Here is a 25,643-nt window from a genome sequence, read left to right as displayed (position 1 = left end):
ATTATAACAGAGTACTGCCAGAAGAGTAGCTTACAGGTATGTACAATAGACCCTCCAAACATGTGTATTATTACAGAGTACTGTTAGAAGGGCAGCTTACAGGTATGTACAATAGACCCCCCAAAACATGTGTATTATAACAGAGTACTGTCAGAAGGGCAGCTTACATGTATGTACAATAGACCCTCCAAATATGTGTATTATAACAGAGTACTGTCAGAAGGGCACCTTACAGGTATGTACAATAGACCCCCCAAAACATGTGTATTATAACAGAGTACTGTCAGACGGGCAGCTTACATATATGTACAATAGACCCTCCAAATATGTGTATTATAACGGAGTACTGTTAGAAGGGCAGCTTACAGGTGTGTACAATAGACCCCCCAAAACATGTGTATTATAACAGAGTACTGTCAGAAGGGCAGCTTACATATATGTACAATAGACCCTCCAAATATGTGTATTATAACAGAGTACTGTCAGAAGGGCAGCTTACAGGTATGTACAATAGACCCCCTAAAACATATGTATTATAACAGAGTACTGTCAGAAGGGCAGCTTACATGTATGTACAATAGACCCTCCAAACATATGTATTATTACAGAGTACTGTCAGAAGGGCAGCTTACAGGTATGTACAATAGACTCTCCAAACGTGTATTATTACAGAGTACTGTCAGAAGGGCAGCTTACAGGTATGTACAATAGACCCTCCAAACATGTGTATTATTACAGAGTACTGTCAGAAGGGCAGCTTACATGTATGTACAATAGACCCTCCAAATATGTGTATTATAACAGAGTACTGTCAGAAGGGTAGCTTACAGGTATGTACAATAGACCCTCCAAATATGTGTATTATAACAGAGTACTGTCAGAAGGGGAGCTTACAGGTATGTACAATAGACCCTCCAAACATGAGTGTTATAACAGAGTACTGTCAGAAGGGTAGCTTACAGGTATGTACAATAGACCCTCCAAATATGTGTATTATAACAGAGTACTGTCAGAAGGGGAGCTTACAGGTATGTACAATAGACCCTCCAAACATGAGTATTATAACAGAGTACTGTCAGAAGGGTAGCTTACAGGTATGTACAATAGACCCCCCAAACATGTGTATTATAACAGAGTACTGCCAGAAGGGGAGCTTACAGGTATGTACAATAGACCCTCCAAACATGAGTATTATAACAGAGTACTGTCAGAAGGGTAGCTTACAGGTATGTACAATAGACCCCCCAAACATGTGTACTATAACAGAGTACTGCCAGAAGGGTAGCTTACAGGTATGTACAATAGACCCCCCAAACATGTGAATTATAACAGAGTACTGCCAGAAGGTCAGCTTACAGGTATGTACAATAGACCCTTCAAACATGTGTATTATAACAGAGTACTGCCAGAAGGACAGCTTACATTATCCACTTCACTTTAGACTAAATGTACTTGACGTATAAAGCAGACTTACAATTCATTTAAATTGGCAATAGTATATGAATCAAATTGGGTTATCTTCCGTTTACCAGGGAAAACATATTTAAAATAACAACTGTATGATACCTGCCCTCGCCCTTTACGTTATTTTTAACGTATATACTAACGGTTAAAGTGGCGTCAGCTGTATATAAAACACAAGTATGAACTTAAAACTCACTAAAGATATCAGGCCTTTTATTTGTAACACCGATTACGCGTTTCGTATACATTCGACTCGATCAGTGGCGCTCGAGACCTGAAACTTATCAAAGAGGATTTAATGAGTTTGAATTACATTAGGTATATCATTTAGTCCATCAATAATATATTTTACATTTATTTCGATAATAAATAAAGGCAACAGTAGTATACCGGTGTTCAAAAGTCATAAATCGATTGAGAGAAAACAAATCCGGGAAAACAAAGGAACAACAGGACCACCGAAGTGCAACAAAACACACATAGAAACGAACTATTTGATAACAACTGCCATATTCCTGACTTGGTACAGGACATTTTAAGAAAAAATTGTGGATTGAACCTGGTTTCATGGCATGCAAAACCTTCCGCTTTATGACAGAAATACAACACAAACACACGCGAGAACATTCATAACAGAGAAACGCACAAACAAATAATATAATAGTCGACACAACATGCAAACCACATAACAACAACGAACATATTCCATCAACGAAAAACACTACAGGATATCAAAAACAGTGACGCGCTTACGTAACTAGTATAAGTTATGGATTAGAACGTTAGACCCCCGTTCTTATTAACAGACTTGTTGTCATACAATTACAAGAACCAAATCATAGTTAATTCCTGATTTCTTTTGTAGGATGTTTTGGAAAATGAACAGATAAAGCTAGACTGGATGTTTAGATATTCCCTGATGCAGGATATACTTAGAGTAAGTGATTACAAATGACATTGTTCCAAATGACAATCGAAAATTCAGAAACACGACAGGATTCGCGTACTCTTCCGGTGCACCTGTGTTCACCCAGGTGTTTAGTGGGGGTATTTGTCGCTCAGTATTGTTTTGTATGGAGTGTTATGGAGACTGGAGTTTGTCATTTCGTCGTTTATATTTTGTGCCATGGCGCTCTCAGTTTTTCTTCGAAATATGAAATTCAATTTCCCTTTTGTATCTTTGGCTCCTTTTTTAACAACTATTGAAAACCACTGCCTTATAATGAATGAGACTCATGAAAGGACAGTAATAGTTGTCGTGCAGAAAATACACGTTATTATCAATCCAATTCTTAATTCGTCTACATCAATCAGTTTATTTCAACTATGACCAATGCATTATTTGTTTTACCTCTCCTGACCGAAATGGTTAAGTAAGCTGTTGTCGTCACTTGACGTCAGTCGTCGTCATCGTCTCTCGTCGTCCATTAACTTTTACAAAAATCTTCTCCTCTGAAACAACTTGGCCAATTAGAACCAAATTTGGCAACCATCCTAATTTGAGGAATCTTGTTTAAACAATGTGTCCCATGATCCCACCTGCAATCCGACATGGCTAACATGGCTAACATGGCTAAAGGTCATTATTTGTTATTTATTTTGTAGGGTTTTTGTGCAAAACTTTAGTAGATAGAGAGAAAATATTCAGATCAACACAAAGAGATTTGATAATTAATTCTTTTCTAATCAACAATGTTCGTAAGTTGCCAGTATTAAAGATGCACATAGATCCAGGTGAAGGACTCTGGGTTTTTAAATTTTCCTTCCAGATGATATTTGTATCTATTTTTCGTTTCAGGGCCTTTCATACTTACACAGCAGTGATATACGTAGTCATGGGAACCTGAAAAGTACAAACTGTGTGGTCGATGGAAGATTTGTATTAAAGATAACAGATTTTGGACTTCATGCCTTCCGATCGAAGGATGAAGACACAGATAAAGAGTCATATGCTTATTATCAAAGTAAGTCAAACCACTGTGATTTTATTACAGTTATGGTTGATTTGGTTATTTGCACCCGTTCATGGTAATACTTAACACAGAATATGCACAACTTTAAGGTAGTTTTCTGTGCATAGAATGAGCATGCGAATATTTATTTATTCATTTTCATTTCATAAGAATTGTTGATGCAAAAATCTTGTACAACTAGGTAAGGATTTAAATCTATAACGTACATAATCTAACAATTTACTGTTAGTAAGTTATTGGATCTAGAAGGACATTTGTAAAGGTAAAAAGCTGTAGTGTACTATGAATATTCCTAATATCAAAACTTTTCAAAGATACCAGGCCAAAAGTATAGTAACCAAGACGCGTGTTTCGTCAATACAAAACTCATCAGTGGCGCTCGAATTAAGACAGTTAAACTAGATCAACAACGATGTTGGATTGTTAAAAAAGATATGCAAATCCGAATTCAAAAAGGTACTGATAGACGTAAGGATAGTCAAAAGCTAGTAAGCGTAAATATGGAAAAAAAGGAACAGTAGAATGAATTCTAAAAAAAACATTTGGACAGGATAATGTCGTTTTGAAGATTTACTATTTTGTTTCACTCATGCACATTCCAGGAAATAAAGATGCTACAAATATTGTTCATAGTTAAAAACTACAAACCGAAGAAAATAATATTAAAAAATGGGTACGCCCATGCATTTTGTTTTGATTTATTAAGTAATGAATCAAATACATATAAGATAATTGTCTTTAAAGTGTATCATTGTCTTGTAGGTCTTTTATGGACTGCTCCAGAGTTGTTACGAATGCATAATAGACCACCAGAAGGAACTTCGAGATGTGATGTCTATAGTTTTGCTATAATATGTCAGGAAATAGTATACAGAAATGGAGTATTCTATCTTGCTAACTTAGATTTAAGTCCTGAAGGTAAGCAAGCAGATCAAATTCTTATTTGTAAAATTGATGCAGAGATAACAAAGACATATTCAAACTCATAAGTCGAAAACAAACTGACAATGTCATGGCGAAAAAATGAAAAAGGACGAAAAGACAAACAACAGAACACAAAACATAACATAGAAAATTAAAGACTGAGCAACACGAACCACACCAAACACCGGGGGTGATCTCAGGTGCTTCGCAATGATAAGCAGATCCTGCTCCAGATATGGCACCCGTCGTGTAGCTCATGTAAGTACAAACCCGGTGATAAGTCTTTTTCGGTAGGTCACATTTTAGGAACAGAGGACAGGATTGTGATGACAATTGGAACATAGCATTCACTAATGTTTATGTTATGCTGTAGAAACTAGTAAATCAGATCATATATAATGGTCAGATGATACTACAGACAAAATTGATATATTACTTTTTTAATGAAAAAATAGTTGTGACAGTTTTCAGTTATACATCAAAAACAGTATGGGCGAATAGCAACCGTTGGTAATTGACAATTTTATGCATATCATAGTTGACGAGTCATCTTTATTAAATTTGCCTAACAGTATAATACTCTTCAAAGACACCAGATTTATAATCTAAAACACATAAAACATGTAAAACTTGCATGACATACTTATTAATCTGATGTTATATCTTGTTTAGATTCAATTTGTAAAATTGACGCCTCTTCCAAGTAGATTTATTCAAATTTACAATTATGTGACTGAACCAACCAAGGAGCATTGACAGTGGCTGTCTTTAAACCAAGTCTTTTTTAAGTTGTACTTTTTATTAATTTTGCTTTTGATTGGTCGAATTATTACAACTTTAGTTATACTACAGGTCAGGCCGATTATGTCATTTTCAGCCGTTCATCATTGGAATAGTCATACAGGGCAAAATTTCTAGATGGTCCCTTTTATATCATCTAAAGTATAGTTTGAGTGGGCAGAACAAAATAGACTGCACATGGCCGGCATTGAAATAACAGAATCCACAGTAACTGTTGTGTCTGTAAAGTAATGTTCATTTCATATTCAGTCATTCGACTAGAATTATTTTACCCAAGGGAACTATGTAAAGGCTTCATCATGGATAAAGATCTTTTGGAATTTTGGTCTTTAATGCTGGTCATTGGCTAGAGGTATAGGGGGAGGGTTGAGATCTCATAAACATGTTTAACCCCGCCGCATTTTTGCGCCTGTCCCAAGTCAGGAGCCTCTAGCCTTTGTCAGTCTTGTATTATTTTTAATTTTAGTTTCTTGTGTACAATTTGGAGTTTATTATGGCGTTCATTATCACTGAACTAGTATATATATTTGTTTAGGGGCCAGCTGAAGGACGCCTCCGGGTGCGGGAATTTCTCGCTGCATTGAAGACCTGTTGGTGACCTTCTGCTGTTGTCTGTTCTATGGTCGGGTTGTTGTCTCTTTGACACATTCCCCATTTCCATTCTCAATTTTAACTTTGAATACTCACTTTGCCTTTACAAAATACTTGGATATAGACGATACGCATGTTTGGCATAATTGACTATATGCCTGGTATTTCAACATCGTGTTTAAAGGTTATTTTATGGTGTGAACTCTTACTCGTATGAATAATCAATGTCTTCTTATAGATTAACGCATATAGAATTTGGCGATAGATTAACGCATATAGAATTTGGCGTACGTGATCTTGATGTTCGTATCTTTGGACCATTTAAACCATCTCATTATCTTTTACAATCATACTTTTCATTACAAATCACTCAGTACTAAACAATGAACATTCGCCGTAATAGATGGGGAAAATAAAAATGTTCAACTCACAAATTAACTTATTAACTGAAATTATATATAACTTCGTTACAACACGTAATTATCAGATGCATACAATATTGGACATTTAAAAATAGAAGTCTAAGAAAATCTATTGATTAATTGATTAGATGCCTGAGGATGTGAGAATTACCAATAAATCTCTACGTTGTTATTTCTTTATTTAGTAATATCCTGCTGTAAATAATACCGGCGTTGATTCTGAAATTATTATCTTAAGAATAGACTACTAAGTAATGTACAATATGGTCATTACGACACACTGTATGGGGTTCAGTAAAGGAGATTACAAAACGATTAGTAAAATTTCTTTAACGTTTCGTGTCAAAGTAAGAAGTAAACTATAAGTAATAGTTTAATCAAATATTTTTTTAATAAGCTATTATTTGGATATCAACCAAGAAATGTCTTGATTCGTTCCTGTCCATTATCTTTTCTCATATTTGTGTTATTAAAATGAAAAAAAAGTTCCACACAAAGACGGTCATTATCTAATAAAAATTTAGCCTCTACGTTCCACATAATAACGACAACAGCAGATGGCGAGGTTTTTAAGGTGGTACCTAACACTACAGGGAGATAACTCTGTAAAAATCAGCTAAACGTTTTAATTACGTTGTATTGTTAAGGAAATATTAAGCTTCTCAATGATCAAAATTAGTGTTTGTCAAACTGCTTTATAACCAATGAAATTTTTCTGATAAAGTGGTTGGTTCAAATTTTTTGAAATTTTTATATTTTTGTCAAAGGGTCAAAGTAAACATTTTGTCAAAATTTTATGAAAATTAAACGAGCCAAATTAATATTAGTCAAGGTGTCATAAAAAATATAAAACCTATGATCTGTATCCCAATGTTTGTTAGATTTTTCTATCAAACATGTATGAATTCGAGGCAATAGTAGTATTCCGCGTCTGCCATACCTCATTATAAGCCTTTTGGTAAGTTTTAACAAGTTTTCAGATATCATATATCCATACGAGATACAAATTAAGGTAAAAAAGGAAGAGAATTGCTTGAACTCCAAAAGGACGCATCATATTGCGTCGATATGGTAGGCATTATATGCCATGCGAATCCACACTCAGTCTAAATATCACAATTTGGAAAAAGGACACAATCTCTCAATTTACAAATCAGACCACTATTCTAATATCTGAATTTCTAAGATCTTAAAAACTATCTATAATTTATGTAATAAATATTTACGGATTAAAACTGAGCTTATGGCATAGGAATTGATAATTTTTGGGATTATAATAATCAAACCCTTCAATGTTGCCTTGATTTAAAGAAATTTGTTTAATTTCCTAGAGTGCATTAAATCACTTTAATTATTCAAATTGCCTATTTTCGAAACTGAATTTACGACTGGATTCTTTCCCTTTGGTGAAATAAATTGTCTTTATATACCAATCAACAAGATAGAAGGAAATCAAAGACAAGTTCTAATAGGAGTGAACACATTCCATAGAAACAATCAATATGCCCAAGTAAAAATAACTCTCTCGGATTTCTAACTGTTCTTAAATGTCCCAAAGGTTTTAATGCGTAGAAACGAAAACCATATTGCAAGTATTGACCTTCGATGTGGAAGCTTTGTAACTTATTGACAAAAACCGAGAGATATCTTGATATATCCTTATCTGTCAAGTGGTAAGAGATGACAGCTACTGAAACTTGGAAACAGCGCTGATTGTTGGATGAGAAAGATATGTTTTCTCTGAATGCGCAATATTTGTATGTAACTGGTTAAGAACAATACATTGACAATATGATAACATCCTTACTCATCTATTTTCATGTGACAGAAATTTACAAGAAAGTGAAAAATGGACTGAGACCGTATTTCCGCCCGACATTAGATGAATGTGATTGCCCATGTGATGAACTAGCAGATGTCATTAGACAGTGCTGGAAAGAAGATCCCATGGAAAGACCAGATTTTCCAACACTTAAATCCATCATTAGAAAACTTAACAAGTAAGTATCTATATAAGATATAAAACTTAAATTGGAAAATATTGTTAGGAATGTCCAATGGATCTTTCACCACTCCAGTCCATCATCAGAAAACTGTTCATGTCAAGTAAGTTCTAAAACAAGAACAAGTAAATGATGCTATCGTGGACATAAAATAACTTCAAAGAAGTCATTAAGCGTGGATACACACGTCATTTTGTGCACACAGTTCTTAAATCTTATTCGTAATTTTTTGTTTTTTTTAATATCGGTTACGTTATCAAGTTTCTGATATTATTTTGGTAGCATATATTTATATGCCGGATTTTAGCCTGGTAAACTCGGAATTTGTTCAGTAAGAAGATTTTGAGAATTATTCTGAAAGCTGCAATTGATTTAGTCGATGCGGAGGGGGGATTGTAGTATATTAATTGATAGATAAAATCGTACATATTGATAAGAAATATACCACTGAAAGTTCATCATATGAATACATATTTTTGGATGATGTTAATTTTCCGCCACAATTTCCTCTTTGGGCATTGATCTACTGTAAATACTGTGATAAACGCTTGCACCAACTGCTCGTACAAAAATGATTTATTTTGAAGATCTTGAAAACAAGCATATATCTGTAGTATAACCGAGAAAAACATGGGAAAGAGATAGCTGTCTGTTTTAATCGTTTCAATCCTATTGTTCGCGAAGCATACTTATTCTTAATCATAATTTATTTATGAAGTCGACACTTTTGATGAATAATCGCCATCAAGATTTAGAAGAAATCATAAGTTCATCAGTAAAATGAAGACGTTTCTATAATTATAGCCACTGGTATCAATAATATAATGAATAATTTACAAGCAGTATATCAAGTATTTTTAGATTTATTAAATTCATTAAAAATTTAAGAAAAATAGTAATAATATATTTTCCCACTGAGAAACATCGATCAGGAGCTGATGGATTAGTGTATCATAATGTGATGAAAATATGTACTGATATTATATTGCAAGACGTTTAACATGTTTAAGATATTTGGTTTTATATTGCAAGACGTTTAAGATATTTGATTTTCGTGACTTAAAGAAATACAATTAAGGAATGACTGTAATATTTTTTTCTGTCAATGAAGAAATAACATCAAATATGTGGTGCATACTGAATAACCCGCGTAATTCTAAATAAATTCCATTTTTAAGGAGTAAATCATGGAAAACTGTTGATGATTCACGATCACATGACAAAATTATGTCTAAGACTTGAAAGACAAAAAATTTTCAGCCAATCAGAATACGTGTAACATCCAAAATTAAATTATACTTATATTAAAAAATAAGAAGATGTGGTTTGATTGCCAATGAGATAACTCTCCACAAGATACCAAATGACACAAAAATTAACAACTATAGGTCACCGTACGGCCTTCAACAATGAGTAAAACCCATACCACATAGTCAGCTATATAAGGCCCGGAAATGACAAATGTAAAACAATTCAAACGAGAAAAAAAAAAGTTTAATGTACAAAATAATAAACGAAAAACAAACATGATATACAGCAACAAACAACAACCACTGAATTACAGGCTCCTTACTTGGGACAGGCAATATGTCTTTTAGACTACACAAAACATACCTATCCTGTTTGATTACTGATTTTCAACTATAGTTATATTGTATTCCTCAATACAAATCATGAATGGAATCGACATATAGACAGCACCTTTCAATGCACAGTTGCACACATTGCTGCATGTTCAATTTTCTGCATGTCACTTTAATATCATGACGGACAGTTTCGTTTCGGGGGACGCTTGGGTTTTCGAACGGAATCGATGACTATCAGAATAATCCGAAAATCTTTATAGAATACACCTGCAAGTTGGGCATGCAATTTTATGATGAAAAAGTACAAATATAGGGGATCGAACTGAAGTATGGATTATCTAATTACTTAATGTCATTTTTGGTTTCAATTAATGCTTATGCATTTGAGTTACTTAATTAAGGGTATAGGGCGATATTGTATGTTTGTTTGAAGGTTACATGTATTCAAGGAACACGTGTCAAGCACACTGAATTCGGTATCATACGTTTCTATACAAGAGATGATTGAGGGCTAAACAGATTTGTTCAATATTGAAGGCTGCCATGGCTTTGTTTGATTAATTCCGTATAAGTTCTGTTGTGTGATTTGTTTCCTATGTCATGTATCCCGTATTTTGTTTATCGTATTAAACAAATTAAGCTGAAACACTCACAGCGGCTCTACAGATGAGCCGGGTTTTGTCACTTTAACTGCTCCACGGTTGGTGTGTGCACACAAAGTTGGACAACCCTCATGGTGGTCACCTGTTCCCTCCCTTTTGAGTGGACATAGGAATAAAAGGAGATGTTTGATTAACGTAAAACGACAACCAAAGGGCACAATACAATCTTCAATTGAAAGTGTCTATGCAATATTTCAAACACTAAATCGTCCAAGATGTATATATTTTGTGAATAAATCTAATATGATACAATCAAAGAATTTTCATGATTATCCAATTCTTCAATTTAAGAAAAGCATTAACATATAACTTACGACAACTATTGACGAAGTTGCTTAGAACAGACTCATGAAAATGTGCCGGAGTTTTTCAAAGTTTTGTTTCTTTTCTTTCATCATAACACTTGCACGCAAAATGCAATTGAAAAAATTGAGTTGACTTTTGCTGTCAGTATGTTTACAAAATCTAATGTTAAATTTGAGTGGGCAGTAATCAACTGTCAATAGTGGGTCGATTTAAATGACAAAATGTCATCGGAGCTGTAATGATGTCAATGTTAAACTTGTTTCTCGGAATAAATCTATAAATATATATAATAGTATGTTATAAAAATTATACCTCATTTTCTAATAGTAAGAATTGGATGGTTTAGAGAATTTCCTTTTGCGACCCATATCTGATGACTTTTTACATGCCTGATGTATAATACCTGTAAATTGTTTGAAAAAACTCAAAATATGTTATTTAATATTTCCTAACATCCGAGTACTTATCGTTTCATTAATATGAAAGTAAGTTTGATTATTGATTTTAATTTAAATAATGAAAACATTAAATGTAAGGATATTTTCACAATAATTGAATTACATATTGTGTCGATCAGTTACAGTTCCGATCTCTTGACTATTATTGACAACTTAATTACAACTAGTAAACTCCCAAAATCGATTTGTTTAATTCACTAATTAGCATATCAACGTTAAAAATTCTTCGAAATAACTCGTATTTTAAGTTTCTTTACTGAACAAATCACTTTGGCCTCGAGCATCACTGATAAGACATTCATTTTCGAAATGCGCATCTGATGCATCAAAATTTGTTACGTATATTGGGATTACTACCTCAGGGTCGAAACCTTTGAAGATGGACAGAGCCAAGTAGCTTAATACTTCGATAATGGCATTTAAATACGGATACGTTTTTTTTTTATTTTGCTGTCGTTAAACTTCGGAGATATTGTGAAATTAAGGAATGTTTCTTTCTCTTACTCTGATTCTTTGTCCAGGTTTGACAATATTTTTGGTCCTTTTCGATTAAATCAGTTCTCAAATGTTTCTTTTAGGTTTTATTGTAATTTAGAAAAGATTCTCCCTTATGGATAGGTTTACTAATAGTTTGGGGTCGACCATCACTGAAGAGATATTAATTGTTGAGTAGTCTAGCTGCTGCAGTTAAATTGGTTCAGTTGAATGTGATTCTTCGGACTAAATCCTGCAATCGTACATCTATACTCGTATATGAAAACAATCTCTTGACATCCTACTTATTTGAACGAGTCGGAATTTAAAAATTTCTGTTACTTTTGTACTTCGATACTAATTCTTTTGGCGACTTTGCTGTTAGTCTTTCAGCAAAATTGATTTCTTTAGAAATAAAAAGACATCGTTGATTACTGTCCGTTTATCTTATTTTCGTTTGTTGTTTTAAGCAGAAATAATCCGATGGTTTTCTCATTTGAATTGAATAACATACATGTAATGTCATGCCGGGCCTTTTCAGGCATGTTATACTACAAAGTATGAGTGTTGCTGATTGTTGAAGGCCGTACTGTGCCGTTTTTGTCGAGCCTGCGACTTTTGTCGCAGAAAGCTCGACATAGGGATAGTGATCCGGCGGCGGCGGCGGCGGCGTTAGCTAACTTCTTAAAAGCTTTATATTTTAGAAGGTGGAAGACCTGGATGCTTCATACTTTGTATATGGATGCCTCATGTTACGAAGTTTCTGTCAGTCACATGTCCAATGTCCTTGACCTCATTTTCATGGTTCAGTGACTACTTGAAAAAAAAGTTAAGATTTTTTGTAATGTTAAATTCTCTCTTATTATAAGTAATAGGATAACTATATTTGGTATGTGCGTACCTTGCAAGGTCCTCATGCCCGTTAGACAGTTTTCACTTGACCGCGACCTCATTTCATGGATCAGTGAACAAGGTTAAGTTTTGGTGGTCAAGTCCATATCTCAGATACTATAAGCAATAGGTCTAGTATATTCGGTGTATGGAAGGACTGTAAGGTGTACATGTCCAACTGGCAGGTGTCATCTGACCTTGACCTCATTTCATGGTTCAGTGGTTAAAGTTAAGTTTTTGTGTTTTGGTCTGTTTTTCTTATACTGTATGCAATAGGTCTACTATATTTGGTGTATGGAACGATTGTAAGGTGTACATGTCTAGCGGGCAGGTGTCATCTGACCTTGACCTCATTTTCATGGTTCAGTGGTCAAAGTTAATTTTTTGAGTTTTGGTCTTTTTTTCTAATACTATATGCAATAGTTCAACTATATTTGGTGTATGGAAATATTTTTTGATCTATATGTCAATCACGCAGGTTTTATTTGACCTTGACATCATTTTCAAGGTTCATTGCTCAGTGTTAAGTTTTTGTGTTTTGGTCTGTTTTTCTTAAACTATAAGCAATAGGTCAACTATATTAGTTGTATGGAAGAATTGTTAGCTGTACATGCCTGCCTAGCATGGTTCATCTGACCTTGACCTCATTTTCATGGTTCATTGGTCAATGTTTAGTTTACTTGGTTAATGTTAAATTTATGCGACAGTTGTAATAAAGCTTTATATTTAGGACTATCAACATAATATCAATGATTAGTAAAGAAGGCGAGACATTTCAGCGTGTGCACTCTTGTGTTGTTTACATCCTCGTCCTTGGTCTCAGAGGGGATATATGTTTCAATGTCAATCATTCCACATCTCATTGGTTTTGTTTTCAACTGAATCATGCATAGTTGACCTTATTCATGCAGTATTTGACATTTTTGTAGGCCATTTGAAAGATTTGATAAACAGTTTAAATTTTTCGCCTTTAATATCAATTGTGATCATAAATTTAATGTATGTATGTTTACATAAAAGTTAATAAGTGGGACTAGTAATGGTAGAACGAAAGACATCAATATTTTATTTCGTGTGTAAGACAATAATAATTAGAGAAAATACGGAAAATAATCATTGTGTATGCTAATATTTAAATGGATTATCAAATCTTTTGCCGAATAATTGAATCTTCGTGTGTTGCAAAATAGGAAATAATTTCTTCAGTTATTTACATTTTTCATACATTAGGCAATTAAAATTAAATCATATTTGATTAACAGCAGAATACTGTCTAATGCTTCAATGTCCAACGAGTATTATATAAAATATATGAAATCGTTTTTTTTTTTTTTTTTCAGGACAAATAATAAGGGAAAACAACAGGTCAGATTCATTTCGCCATTGCTACCTTCCAACCTTACCATCAATGGAAGCTAACTTTTGTTCTATCAAATATTGTCATTTCAATTTGCCCACCGTAGGTAGTCCGCTATTATCCAATTAAATTTTTATCATTTTCATCTGCCCACCGAGGAAAGTCGTTTTGTTCAATCAAACAACTTAAAAATATATAAAAACATTGAATGCAAAAGCATAATACTATTCAAATAGTGTTTATTTATTGATAAATGTATAAAAAAAAAAAGGGTTTGCGCATAATTGAAACTGTGTTAAACTTTGTCTTTAAATGTATGAGTATCTACATAAGGGTTATAGAATTTAAAATATCGGGCAGAAACTAAAAGTAAGAGAAAAAATAAGAAAAAGCAAAGAATAATGAAATACAGACTATTCTTTCGAAGTCTTCGTGTATATGAATAATATGAGATGTAAGGTTCAAGTCAATAAGACAATACTCTACCGATGCCAATCATTCAAGGGCATCAACAAGAAATGACAAAAAAAATAATGTATGACATAGGACAAGCACTGACTTTGGACAGGCATCACTAATGCTCTCCCATATCATGCTTAGCCTTTATGGGGTAGTATTATCAATTTAAAAACATCTTTAAACCAACTAGTACTAGTAAACAAATTTTGATCTAAAACGACTATTTTAATCTGAACAGCTCTGAAAAGCTTTATCAATAAATAATTAAGGATATTTTCAGTCTTATATTAATTTTATGTAAATTCAGAACTGTCATGACTCTCCATACAATTAAATAGCAGTCAATAAAGATTTGTTCAGTGTATGTGAAGACTGTTCGGTATCTGTTATTTACATGTACCTGTACCAAAAATAATATACTGAATTTTCTGAAAGCTACTGAACAGTGCCAAAAGTCTGAATAGTACTGAATGTATAACAAAAAATAACTAAAAAAAGTGTTCACTCTAAACGTTTTTAGGGGGGTTCAGACTTTTAAATGGAAGTTGATATCAAAATGATCATCTAAAACTAAAATTTATTTAGTAGTGCATGATTAGTTGTAAATGACCGAGTTAAACCTGTTTTTCTAAAACTTACTTCTAGGGATGGAGATAAGGGAAACATATTAGATAATTTACTCTCAAGAATGGAACAGTATGCAAACAACTTAGAAGCACTAGTCGAGGAACGGACAGCAGATTATCTGGAGCAAAAGAAAAAGGCAGAAGATTTATTATATATGATGTTACCAAAGTAAGTTTTGATTCATGATGCGTTTTTGATAGAGGACATCCATTTCATGAGTTCTTTTTTCAACATTTATGTGAAAAAGAATTACAATAGTAGACACATGGTTTTAAAAAGTTGGATTCCTTATCTTCTTTTGAAGTTTATCAGTCAGGCAAATATACAGGCAATTTTCAGATAGTTTACCCTGTTGTTCACGAATTCCAGGTACTTAATCGAACAAGTACCCAGTCGATCAAAGGTTGTCAAAACGTGATGACGATTAAAAACTATCGAATGAGAAATGAAACATCTATATTTATTCACTTTTTGGTAGTTCTTTTTTTTCTTTTTCAAATATAAATATGAATGTTCAATCATTGCAAAACGAAAACATTTTACAGAAATGCGATTTTGTTTGTTTATTAGAATTAATTCGTTGCCTTTGTGTTTACCAATCCAAAGCTTTTAATCATTCATTTATATATTTGTAGATCAATAGCAAATTCGTTAATTCGAGGTGAATCTGTGCCTGCAGAAAACTTTGAAAGCGTGACTATTTATTTTAGTGATATTTGTGGATTCACAGCCTTGTCGTCTGAATCCACTCCATTCCAGGTGAGATATCACTATGTTTGTAATAAAAATGCACGTTTGAATAAACATCACTCAAGGGCAGATAACTATAAACTAAACAGTCAAAAGTATATTTAGATCCAGATGTATCTCGATTTTAGTTTTGTTTAAATAATTGACCTTGCACTTATAGGTAGGAGAAGAATAGAAAATAACAACTCCAATGAAAACTTTAAAGATAAAAGAATTATTTTAGTCAACATAAACAATCAGAAATTGAGTAACAGGAATTAAAACAAAAACTAGGATTGATTAGTTGCTAAGGAAGGATGAGCGAAATCTTCCTCACTAATGATGGTGAATGAAACATATCAGATACCGTTCCAATTATATGGAAAGGGAAATAAGAATATTGAAGTAGTAAGACCATAGATGAACGAAACATTAAGATGTGTACTAACAGTAAGCACAAAAACTAAAAGTCAATGGCAAACGTTTTGCAAAAAAAAGCAAACCTTAATCACATAAAGAACAAAAGTTCTTAATATTTCTTTCAAGATATATTTATTCGCGTCAAAGTATTGTTATTTTATCTGAAATGAGACATCGTTAAATTTTGATGGAAAATGTTAGGCATACGTCTAGAATTTGTGGTATCATAAAGGATATTATTGCAGCAGTTACTGTCTAACATTTTGAAACATCTTAGTTCCTCCTAAAAGTGTTGTTGACTTTATCTCATTCTGTGTGTCGGAGCACCTGAGATCACCCCCAGTTTTTGGTGGGGTTCGTGTTGCTTAGTCTATGGTTTTCTATGTTGTGTCATCTGTACTATTATTTGTATGTTTGTCTTTTTATTTTTGGCCATGGCGTTGTCAGTTTGTTTTCGATCTATGAGTTTGACTGTCCCTCTGGTATTTTTCGTACCTCTTTTATTTGATTATCTGTTTGATGTTGTATGATTTTTTTTCTCCCTGGTACCTTCATACTATTTCTTTAAAAATTAAAACAAGACGTTATAAATTGTATGCTTCTGAAGTGCTTTCCTATATTTACCTTCATCAGGAACGCTTAAAGCCGAATATTTGAAACACAAAAATGTATAAGAACCGAAATAGTTGAAGAGCTATATTACAAAAAATCCTAAAAGTAATCAACTTTGCCTGAGGGAGTTGAAACCTTAGTTTCTTTATAATTTCAAAAGATATAAATGGATAATTTTAAAAAATGTTTATTATAAATCATGTACCGAAGTACTGATTCATTAAGCCTAGAACAAAATAAGCCTAATACAGAAATATGACAAAATATATTCTGATGTTTTGTCATTAAAACAGCAATAAGACATGAATTGACCTTTCAAAACATATTTGATACATGTGCACAGACATAACTGATTTGCATGGGATGTACAAGTACAAACCTTTCTAAATATTAGCTCATGTTGGACATGATGTTTACTATTATTATAAATCACATGTTCATGTTTTACATATTGTTAATACGGTAAATAAAGGCAACTGTAGTATACCGATGTTCGAAATCCATAAATCGATTGAGATAAAACCAAATCCGGGTTACAAACTAAAACTGTCTTGTTTCTTATTTCAGGTGGTAGATCTTTTAAATGATTTATACACTACATTTGATACCATTTTAGAAAAATTTGATGTATATAAGGTAAGTAGAACAAGAATTTTATGTTGTCTCCTTTCTAAGAAATTCCACACCGGTATATCATGTGGGACAACATTTCACGAATATAAATTCTAAATCAAGAGTAAACGTATACTTCTCTTAGATGGATTTTGTTAATTCCAACTATCCATGCTGAGAATCGATAAAAAGTTTGTGACATTTCAAAAAAAAAAAAAAAATACCTAGAAGCCGAAAGTAAGGCATGGAATTTCTAATTATTTATTTTTTACTTTATCGAGAAAGTGTATAAAAAACGGTATGTACCATTAACGACGTTTTTTTTTGTGACCTCATTGTATAATTTACGTCACTGATGGGTCTTGTACAGACGGAACGCACTCCTTGCGTACAAAATTTTGGTCTTGGAATCTATGATCAGTTATTACTATTTACTACACCTTTTTTGTTGGCGTCTTTGTTAGATTAATTTGTCACATTAACCTATTATGTCTGTTTGGTTGCTTACCCAATTTTGTCAATATAACGGAACTATACACAACGGTCATATAAGTGGGAGGTTTACTTAACTATAACCAGATAACCAATTTTCTCTGAAAAATGCCTTTACTAAGTCAGGAGTATGGCAGTTGTTTTTGACTTGTTCCGTTGATTGATAGCGTTTGATTTTGTCAGTTTTTTGGACATCCCCTATTTTAGTTTGCCTTGGAGTTCAGTGTTTTTGTTATACTTTTTTATAAGAGATGGAGACTTAAGTGCAGGTTCGACTTAGTGAGTTAAGCCAAACTTCTTTGTCAAATTTACAAAAGTCATATTACCTGTAATGTTGTCAATTTAACATGTATTAAATCAAGGGACATTTATCCTACATTTGAATTATTTTCTTAGTAATTTTAATCATCAAAGTTGGATATTTTGCTTTAATAATAAAGTAAAAACACGTCTTTATCATTTATAGTTCTAATACAATACACTCAACATTATGTCTTAATAAATAAAACATCATCAACAATTATAGAATTAGTTCGCCTGTGTAGTAATTCATACTCGTGGCGTCATGAAACTAGTTCATTCGTGTATCAATAAAGATTTTATTTAACGTAACTATTTTTTTATTTATCAAATTTTGGTTTATTACAGGTTGAAACAATAGGTGACGCTTACATGGTTGTATCTGGACTACCCAGTAGAAATGGGAACTTACACGCTCGGGAAGTTGCCCGGATGTCATTAACATTATTGAATGCAGTGTTGTCTTTCAAAATACGTCATAGACCTACTGAACAATTAAAATTACGTATAGGAATACATTCCGGTTCTGTTTGTGCTGGTGTTGTGGGACTTAAAATGCCTCGGTATTGTTTATTCGGTGATACAGTAAATACCGCATCAAGGATGGAATCGAATGGATTGCGTAAGTTTCATCCCTTAACGTAGTATATTTAAGGTTAAGATTCATTTCAGTAAAAATGTAAAAAAAAGTTTCTTATAGGATATTTGCGACAGTCGCAAAATTCGAGAATTGATAGTTTACATAAATAATATAAAGGTGGATGTGTTTTTTCTACGTTTACATTATCACAAAGCAAAAATGCATGCACTTAGTTTGAGTATGTTTGACTTATTCAAGGTTAGATATTGACCATGCCCTTACACTTCATTTATCGTCTGTTAGTTGTTGAAGCGCATTATTTCTAGAAATGAGGTTTGGTAATAAACTTTAATGTATCGGCGATCTCAAATCAATATATACAATTTTTTTCTAAATTTATTTTGATGTAGTCTTTCATATTTAGTTTGGACATAATAGTAAGGTTCCTGTTACATTTTGGATTATGCCATCGTAACTTTTGATATAGCTCACAACCTCGTCTAGACGTTCACAACTAGATAGTAAATATATATACATATTGCCTAGTTCGGTATGTTTAAGACTTTTTTTTTACGTTTGTGAAATGATACATTATATTATGGACAGTTTTACTTTAAAGAGGTTATTGCCTGAGTATTGGTGAATATTATCCCTCATAGAACAACTATTTCACATGCGAGCTTTTGCGATATAAAAACTTATTACATTGGTTGCAATGAATTACATTGATTTTTCAGTGAAATAAAAATCGATAATTTCACATGTGAAATAAACGTTATTTCACTCCTCTGGCGTCATACAACAATAGGCGTTGTAAAGAGACGTCGATAACGTCGGATCAAAACAAATTGTGAATGCGTAGAAAAAGATATAGTTCCTTACATTTTCTACTTTGATTTCATAAAAAAAGCCATTTGCCAATGTAATAAAAAGAATAACTAATCAAAGAATTCAAATATCGAAAAATATTCAACTCGTGACCGAACAACACTGATAATTAACTCATGAGCTACGCGCATTCGTGAATTAATGTGTTGTTCGGTCACTCGTTAAATATTTTTCTCTATTTGAATTCTTCGATTAGTTATTCTATAATTACTTGGAACAGTATTTACCAACAGCAATACAATAACTCTATATTCTTACTAGCATTGACTTGATTTAAACAGATCAACTTTATTCTAAGAGTATGAAATGCTTTAATTATGTTCATTGATCTGAAAAGTCATCAAATTTATCTATCTGAATTATTTTTTCAGCTTTACGAATACATGTTAGTCCATTTACAAAAGAGATATTAGATAAATTTGCAACATTTGAATTAGAATTACGAGGCTCAGTCGAAATGAAGGTAAGTGTTGGAATCTACTCCGTTGTCTTTCCCTATACTGAACATCATTTCGTTTGTTCCATAAATAGTAGACTTGTTCCTTTACTGTTATGAATCATAGTTTATGGCCAAACTCAGTAAAGAACCGTCGAAACTCAATTTAATTGATAAATTCAACAACACTTACCGTTATCTTGATGATATTTTTTCGTTAAATAATCAAGAATTCTTTAAATATACAGCAATTATAGGCTTTGATTTAGCTGTCAGTAACTGCGAGTATTCACAGATCTGTTCCTAGTGCCTTTTTGTTGTGGGGATGTTTATGTTCCCGTCCACGTCCACTCTGTGTTTTTGTTAGATGCATTTCCATCTGTATCTATCTGATGAGTTAAGCCTTTTTCAACTGATTTTTATAGTTTGTTCTTATGTTGTACTGTTACACCACTGTCCCAGGTTAGGGGAGGGTTGAACGCTCACAACCATGTTTAACCCCGCCACATTCTTTATGTTCCTGTCCCAAGTCAAGAGCCTGTAGTTCAGTGGTTGTCGTTGGTTCAAGTCTGTCATATTTGTTTTTTGGTAAATTGTTTTGTTATTAAATCAGGCCGTTAGTTTTCTCAATTGAATTGTTTTATATTTTTCATGTCGGGACCTTTTATAGCCGACCATACGGTATGGATTTTTCTCATTGTTGAAGTCCGTACGGTTGCCTATAATTGCTGACATCCACTTCATTTTAACTTTGGTGGATAGTTGTCTGATTGGCAATCATACCACATCTCCTAATTTTTATATCAGTAACTATTTCATACCTTATTGTTGATATATATTTTTAAAGATTTATACATGGTGTTGGCATACACATGTCTCAGTGTACTTGAATAACTGATAATTAAATGCTTACACGCTTAAACTTAATGTACATTTTGTAATTAACAGTGTAACTATGTATTTGTATGTGTGTTCTCATAAGAAGCACGCATTAATCCACTGTAATTCTACTTTTTTTAAAACAGTTGTAAATATATGAATTATACCTTGAACATGAAATGTGGATAGAGTTTGTATAGGCTGTACTTATATTTTTAAAATCAAACCAATACATAAGACGTCCTGTCCGGTCCTGTCCGATACCGGTCCGGTCCAATACCAAAAAACCAATCAAAACTCAAAAGTGGAAGAATAACCGACAAATACCAAGGCAAAAAAAAAACAAAAAACGACACAGTGCACATACACTGCATAGAAGACTATGCAACCTATAACCCGATGTGATCTTAGATGCTCCGGAAGGGTATGCAGATCCAGTTTCACATGTAGCATGTTTATCAATAATTGATCGCTAAAATGCGTACACTATTGTCTGATCAAAATGAATCAAAGTTAAGTGAGTTGATCTGATTGTGTACACTTACTATACTATAGAAATTATACGATTTTTTAAAAATTTTGTCCCTTTAAACATGATCAGGAATAAGGAATAGTACTTTGAAATATTTACTCTTTATGAAATTTCTGAAAACCCAATGCACTTGTAAGTTTCTTACAATTTCAAAAGAATATACTTTTTGCAACCAAAAAGGAAAGAATATCATTATTATTTTGTCAAAACGATCACCTGATATCTGAACCACACAAAAAACGTTACCTATATTTAAGCATGTTATATCTAACACTACTTATAAGTAAGTTTGTATTTTCATATCTTTTTAGGGAAAAGGTAAAGTAACAACTTACTGGTTAACAGGTGAGAGAGCTGCTCCGAATCCAGATCGTGAGAGTGATTGCTAACAATTATAGATTAATATTAGGATAAGGCTTTTGCGTGACAATGATTAATCAAGATCATGATAATGTTTCACAATTACATGAACCTGGTCACTTGTACTGCTGAATAATCACGTGACTTACTACCAGAATTATCATGTGACTTACAACCTGAACTATTATGTGACTTACAACCAATTCTGTTAGTTTTCTAATTGTTTAAATTTAGTTGAAATATATTGTACAGTTGAAGGAAGATAAAAACCATTTTTCTTTAATTTTTGAAATGTTTGCTGATTTGATGTACCGATGTTTTGACAAAAAACCACCAGATATTGTAAGGCGATCTCCATGCAACAATGTTTATCATGAAGCTTATGACACATGGCAGGGAATAAATATCAATTATAATGTTTTAGGGTAAGATTTTGAAATCCAATTATTAATCAGTTGTCATACTATTTTACATAAAAGTTACTTCAGTTCATTTGAAAAGGTGAACCACTCATATGTAGTTTTTTTGTGTTCCCTGTCCGTACTACAAGTTGAACAAGCATAATGTTATTTCCAAAATCTGAGTTTGTTTATCTCACTATTGTTTTAAAAAGATCATTGCAAAGCAGATAGTGACACATTGAAAACTATTAACAACTTTCTTTCACCGGAAAAAAGTCCTTTGAAAAGGTTTGCAATGATAGAGAACACAGCCTGTTTTTCTTAAGAAGGTATCCCTGTGCCAAACATTCGCACACTATAAGCAAAGTCTGTTATTAGAAAATGAAATATTATCAATCTTTCAAATTAGCTAGATAAAGAGGGGAGTTATAGTATCATTCAGAGCGGGTGTAGTTGAAAAAACATACTTTGAAAAAAAAACAATCGGGACATGTAGCTAATGAAGACTAATAGTTGCGATGCAATTATTATATATTGTACAATGTTTTCTAAATTCAAAATCCTTCACAGAAAAGAGATTTCTCTATTCACATTGAATTTATTCATGTAAAAATTTGCATGCAAATTGGTTTTTAAAATAAAAAAGATTTTTAAATGTGCGCAAGTTCAAGATCATTAATTTTTCTTGCTTGGTTTTGTCATGGAGATATTAATAATTACTAACAATTGACATTATTTTATTTGGAATTACAAATGTAAAACTTTTATTTGACTAAAATTGTCCCCCTTTACATATCGAATGGTCTTTCTACTTAAACATATTGCACGTTTTAACAAATATTGAGCACGTGACATGATCACAGTCCAATGAAAAGTGTGTCACATTTTATGTTTGTCTCAAAAAAGGGCGAAGAATATTTCGTTCAGTCATTTGTTGTAAACTTTTCATTTTATTGAGTCATCAGCTTACCTTATTCTTATTTATAATAAATTTTATAAATTGACAATGTGCTTGAAAGAAATGTAATTGTTTTATAATTGAAGCAATGAAGCAATTCGCCATTTCAAAATCTAAAGGACTATTGGTAGTTGCATCGTTCGTATCCAAAAAGTAAAATATCGTCATCGTATTGGTTGATAATTAAATGTTTATATCGTTCTGGGCCAATCTTGTAATCGTACTACAATAACAGTAGCATCGCCGACACAAGCTTAATCTGATGCATGTTTTTATATAAAAAATAGAATTGTTAAAAGATCTGGTCTAGATATAGCCCAATACATGTATGCATACGGTCAATCGGTAGTCTCACTGTAACAAAAATGTGAGAGTGTTAATATGTCTTAACTAAAATTAAAATGTTTTCTACTTTATTGTTACAAACAGCTTATTAGAGAAATTAGAAGAAGAAATTTGAATGAACTCTTACATGTCTACTTTTTTCTCCTAAATAGATAATAGTTTATACGTTTAGCAACATCCGCAATCGGATCAAAGTTCCAATTACATGTATGTTTAGTATTTGGCTTTTCACTTCGCACATTTGGTATTTACTGAAATGTTTAGGTATTTCTCACTCTGCACATTTGGTAATTACTGAAATGTTTGGGTATTTCTCACTCAGCACATTTGGTAATTGCTGAAATGTTTGGGTATTTCTCACTCAGCACATTTGGTAATTGCTGAAATGTTTTGGTATTTCTCACTCAGCACATTTGGTAATTGCTGAAATGTTTGGGTATTTCTCACTCAGCACATTTGGTAATTGCTGAAATGTTTGGGTATTTCTCACTCAGCACATTTGGTAATTGCTGAAATGTTTGGGTATTTTTTGTTTGCACTGTCGTATCATTGCCTTTTTACATATATTGTTCCATGACGATACGATACCATTTGTTGAACTTAAAAATTAATTGCATTGTTCTTTTTTTTTTGTTGTTGTTTAAAATAGAAAACTTTTCCATTAAAGTTTAAATGTGGATTTGAAATACTTTTCGGTTATCTGCTTTTGGCTTGAAAATTTGTGTTTGTTATTGTGAAAAAACATTGCGAGACTATATGTAATGTTTTTAATTTAACAATGTCAATTAAAATAAGACTATCGAATTATATCCCAAAATATATAGCGGCTACGTGATTATTATGTAAAACTTATCATTTTACAAATATTTAAATTGTTTATACACATTATTTACATGAGAAGAAATTTATTGTTGTGTTGTTCCCAAATCCGCTCATGGTGAGCCTCATTTCTCTCTGAATATACAACAGAAACTACTATTTCTGAGGTTTTAAATTAAAGCTGTCTGAATATGTAAGAGATGTACATTATGAAAGACCACATTAACAGAACACGAGTAAAATTGATATTTCTTGTAAATAAGAATTTTTAAATGAAGAGATGGCTTCATGCTTCATATCAACAGTGATTGATGCACATTTCTTACAGTTTTACTTCTCAGTCTGTTTATGTTGATGTTACTGTCTCATATAACTAGAGATACATATTCCTCTAGTTTCATATTTTAGGGAATTTAGAATTAACTTATTTTTTGTTGTGTTTACCTGCTATTTTGTTAGGACATATATGTATGAAAAGGTGTGAATATTGATATAAAAATAACAAATGTTTATTGCACAGTTCTTTAAATTACTAAAAATTGTAATGATTCCTGTGGGAATGTGTACATTTGGTATGATTCCCGCGGGAAATTGCACGTTTACTAGTAATGAATCACATGGTAAAATGTAAATTTGTAATAATTTTCCAGTCAAGTGCATATTGTAACATTTGTGTATTAGAGTACACATTTGTAATGATTTTTGCAGTATAATACACAAAACCATATATACAATGCAATTGTTTATTTATTTTTATAAATTAGTATTTTCTTTTGATTTTTATCTACGTTTAATTGATGATTTGATTTTAGCTTAAATTTATCTATATACACATATTGATCAAAATTGTATATTTTGACTGTTATTGTAAAATACTGTTCTATAATAAATTAGTTTCTTTACCATTTATCTTTTTTTTATTTGGCTGGAACAGCATAGTTAGTTTTCCCTTAACGTTACGAAAGTAGAGTTGTTACCCCTTGGCCGCCACGTTGGATGACGACGTGCGGAAATTTCTTCATAAACCGCTAAATTTTGATTTGTTTAAGCCTTGCATAATTTATCACTACAATTTTGGAAGAATCTTTGGCTGTATAACAAATTTAGCCAAATACGAAAATCAAAGAGTGTGTCTTCAAACATGCGGTCTAGGGTTCAACTTCAGCTTAAAGTACGTCTATTGAAATATGTCTATACGCTAATACTCCATTCGTTTGATATGTTTGAGCTTTTGATTTTCTTATTTAATAAGGGACTTTCCGGTTTGAATTTTCCTTGGAGT

The 25,643-nt window shown here is 32.4% G+C and overlaps 1 protein-coding gene across 8 annotated transcripts in view; it reads left to right on the top strand.

Moving 5' to 3' along the window:
• The window catches only part of LOC127721559 (atrial natriuretic peptide receptor 1-like), a 227,239-nt gene extending 201,971 nt beyond the window's left edge, over window positions 1-25,268 (top strand). For all 8 annotated transcript variants that reach the window (XM_052228327.1, XM_052228322.1, XM_052228321.1 and 5 more), the window contains 10 exons: window positions 2,330-2,401; window positions 3,263-3,428; window positions 4,200-4,355; window positions 8,004-8,175; window positions 15,017-15,166; window positions 15,634-15,757; window positions 17,327-17,395; window positions 18,512-18,785; window positions 20,003-20,094; window positions 21,790-25,268. In XM_052228327.1, coding sequence (XP_052084287.1) covers window positions 2,330-2,401; window positions 3,263-3,428; window positions 4,200-4,355; window positions 8,004-8,175; window positions 15,017-15,166; window positions 15,634-15,757; window positions 17,327-17,395; window positions 18,512-18,785; window positions 20,003-20,094; window positions 21,790-21,867 — 1,353 coding nt within the window. In that variant the 3' untranslated portion in view covers window positions 21,868-25,268. The remainder of the gene's footprint in view (window positions 1-2,329; window positions 2,402-3,262; window positions 3,429-4,199; window positions 4,356-8,003; window positions 8,176-15,016; window positions 15,167-15,633; window positions 15,758-17,326; window positions 17,396-18,511; window positions 18,786-20,002; window positions 20,095-21,789) is intronic.
• Window positions 25,269-25,643: the final 375 nt, after the last annotated feature.

The sequence above is a fragment of the Mytilus californianus genome, unplaced genomic scaffold (assembly GCF_021869535.1).
Source record: "Mytilus californianus isolate M0D057914Y unplaced genomic scaffold, xbMytCali1.0.p SCAF_12, whole genome shotgun sequence".
NCBI lineage: Eukaryota > Metazoa > Mollusca > Bivalvia > Mytilida > Mytilidae > Mytilus > Mytilus californianus.
The sequence above is the reverse complement of the archived record's forward strand: the minus strand, read 5'-3'. Positions and strand labels throughout refer to the sequence as shown.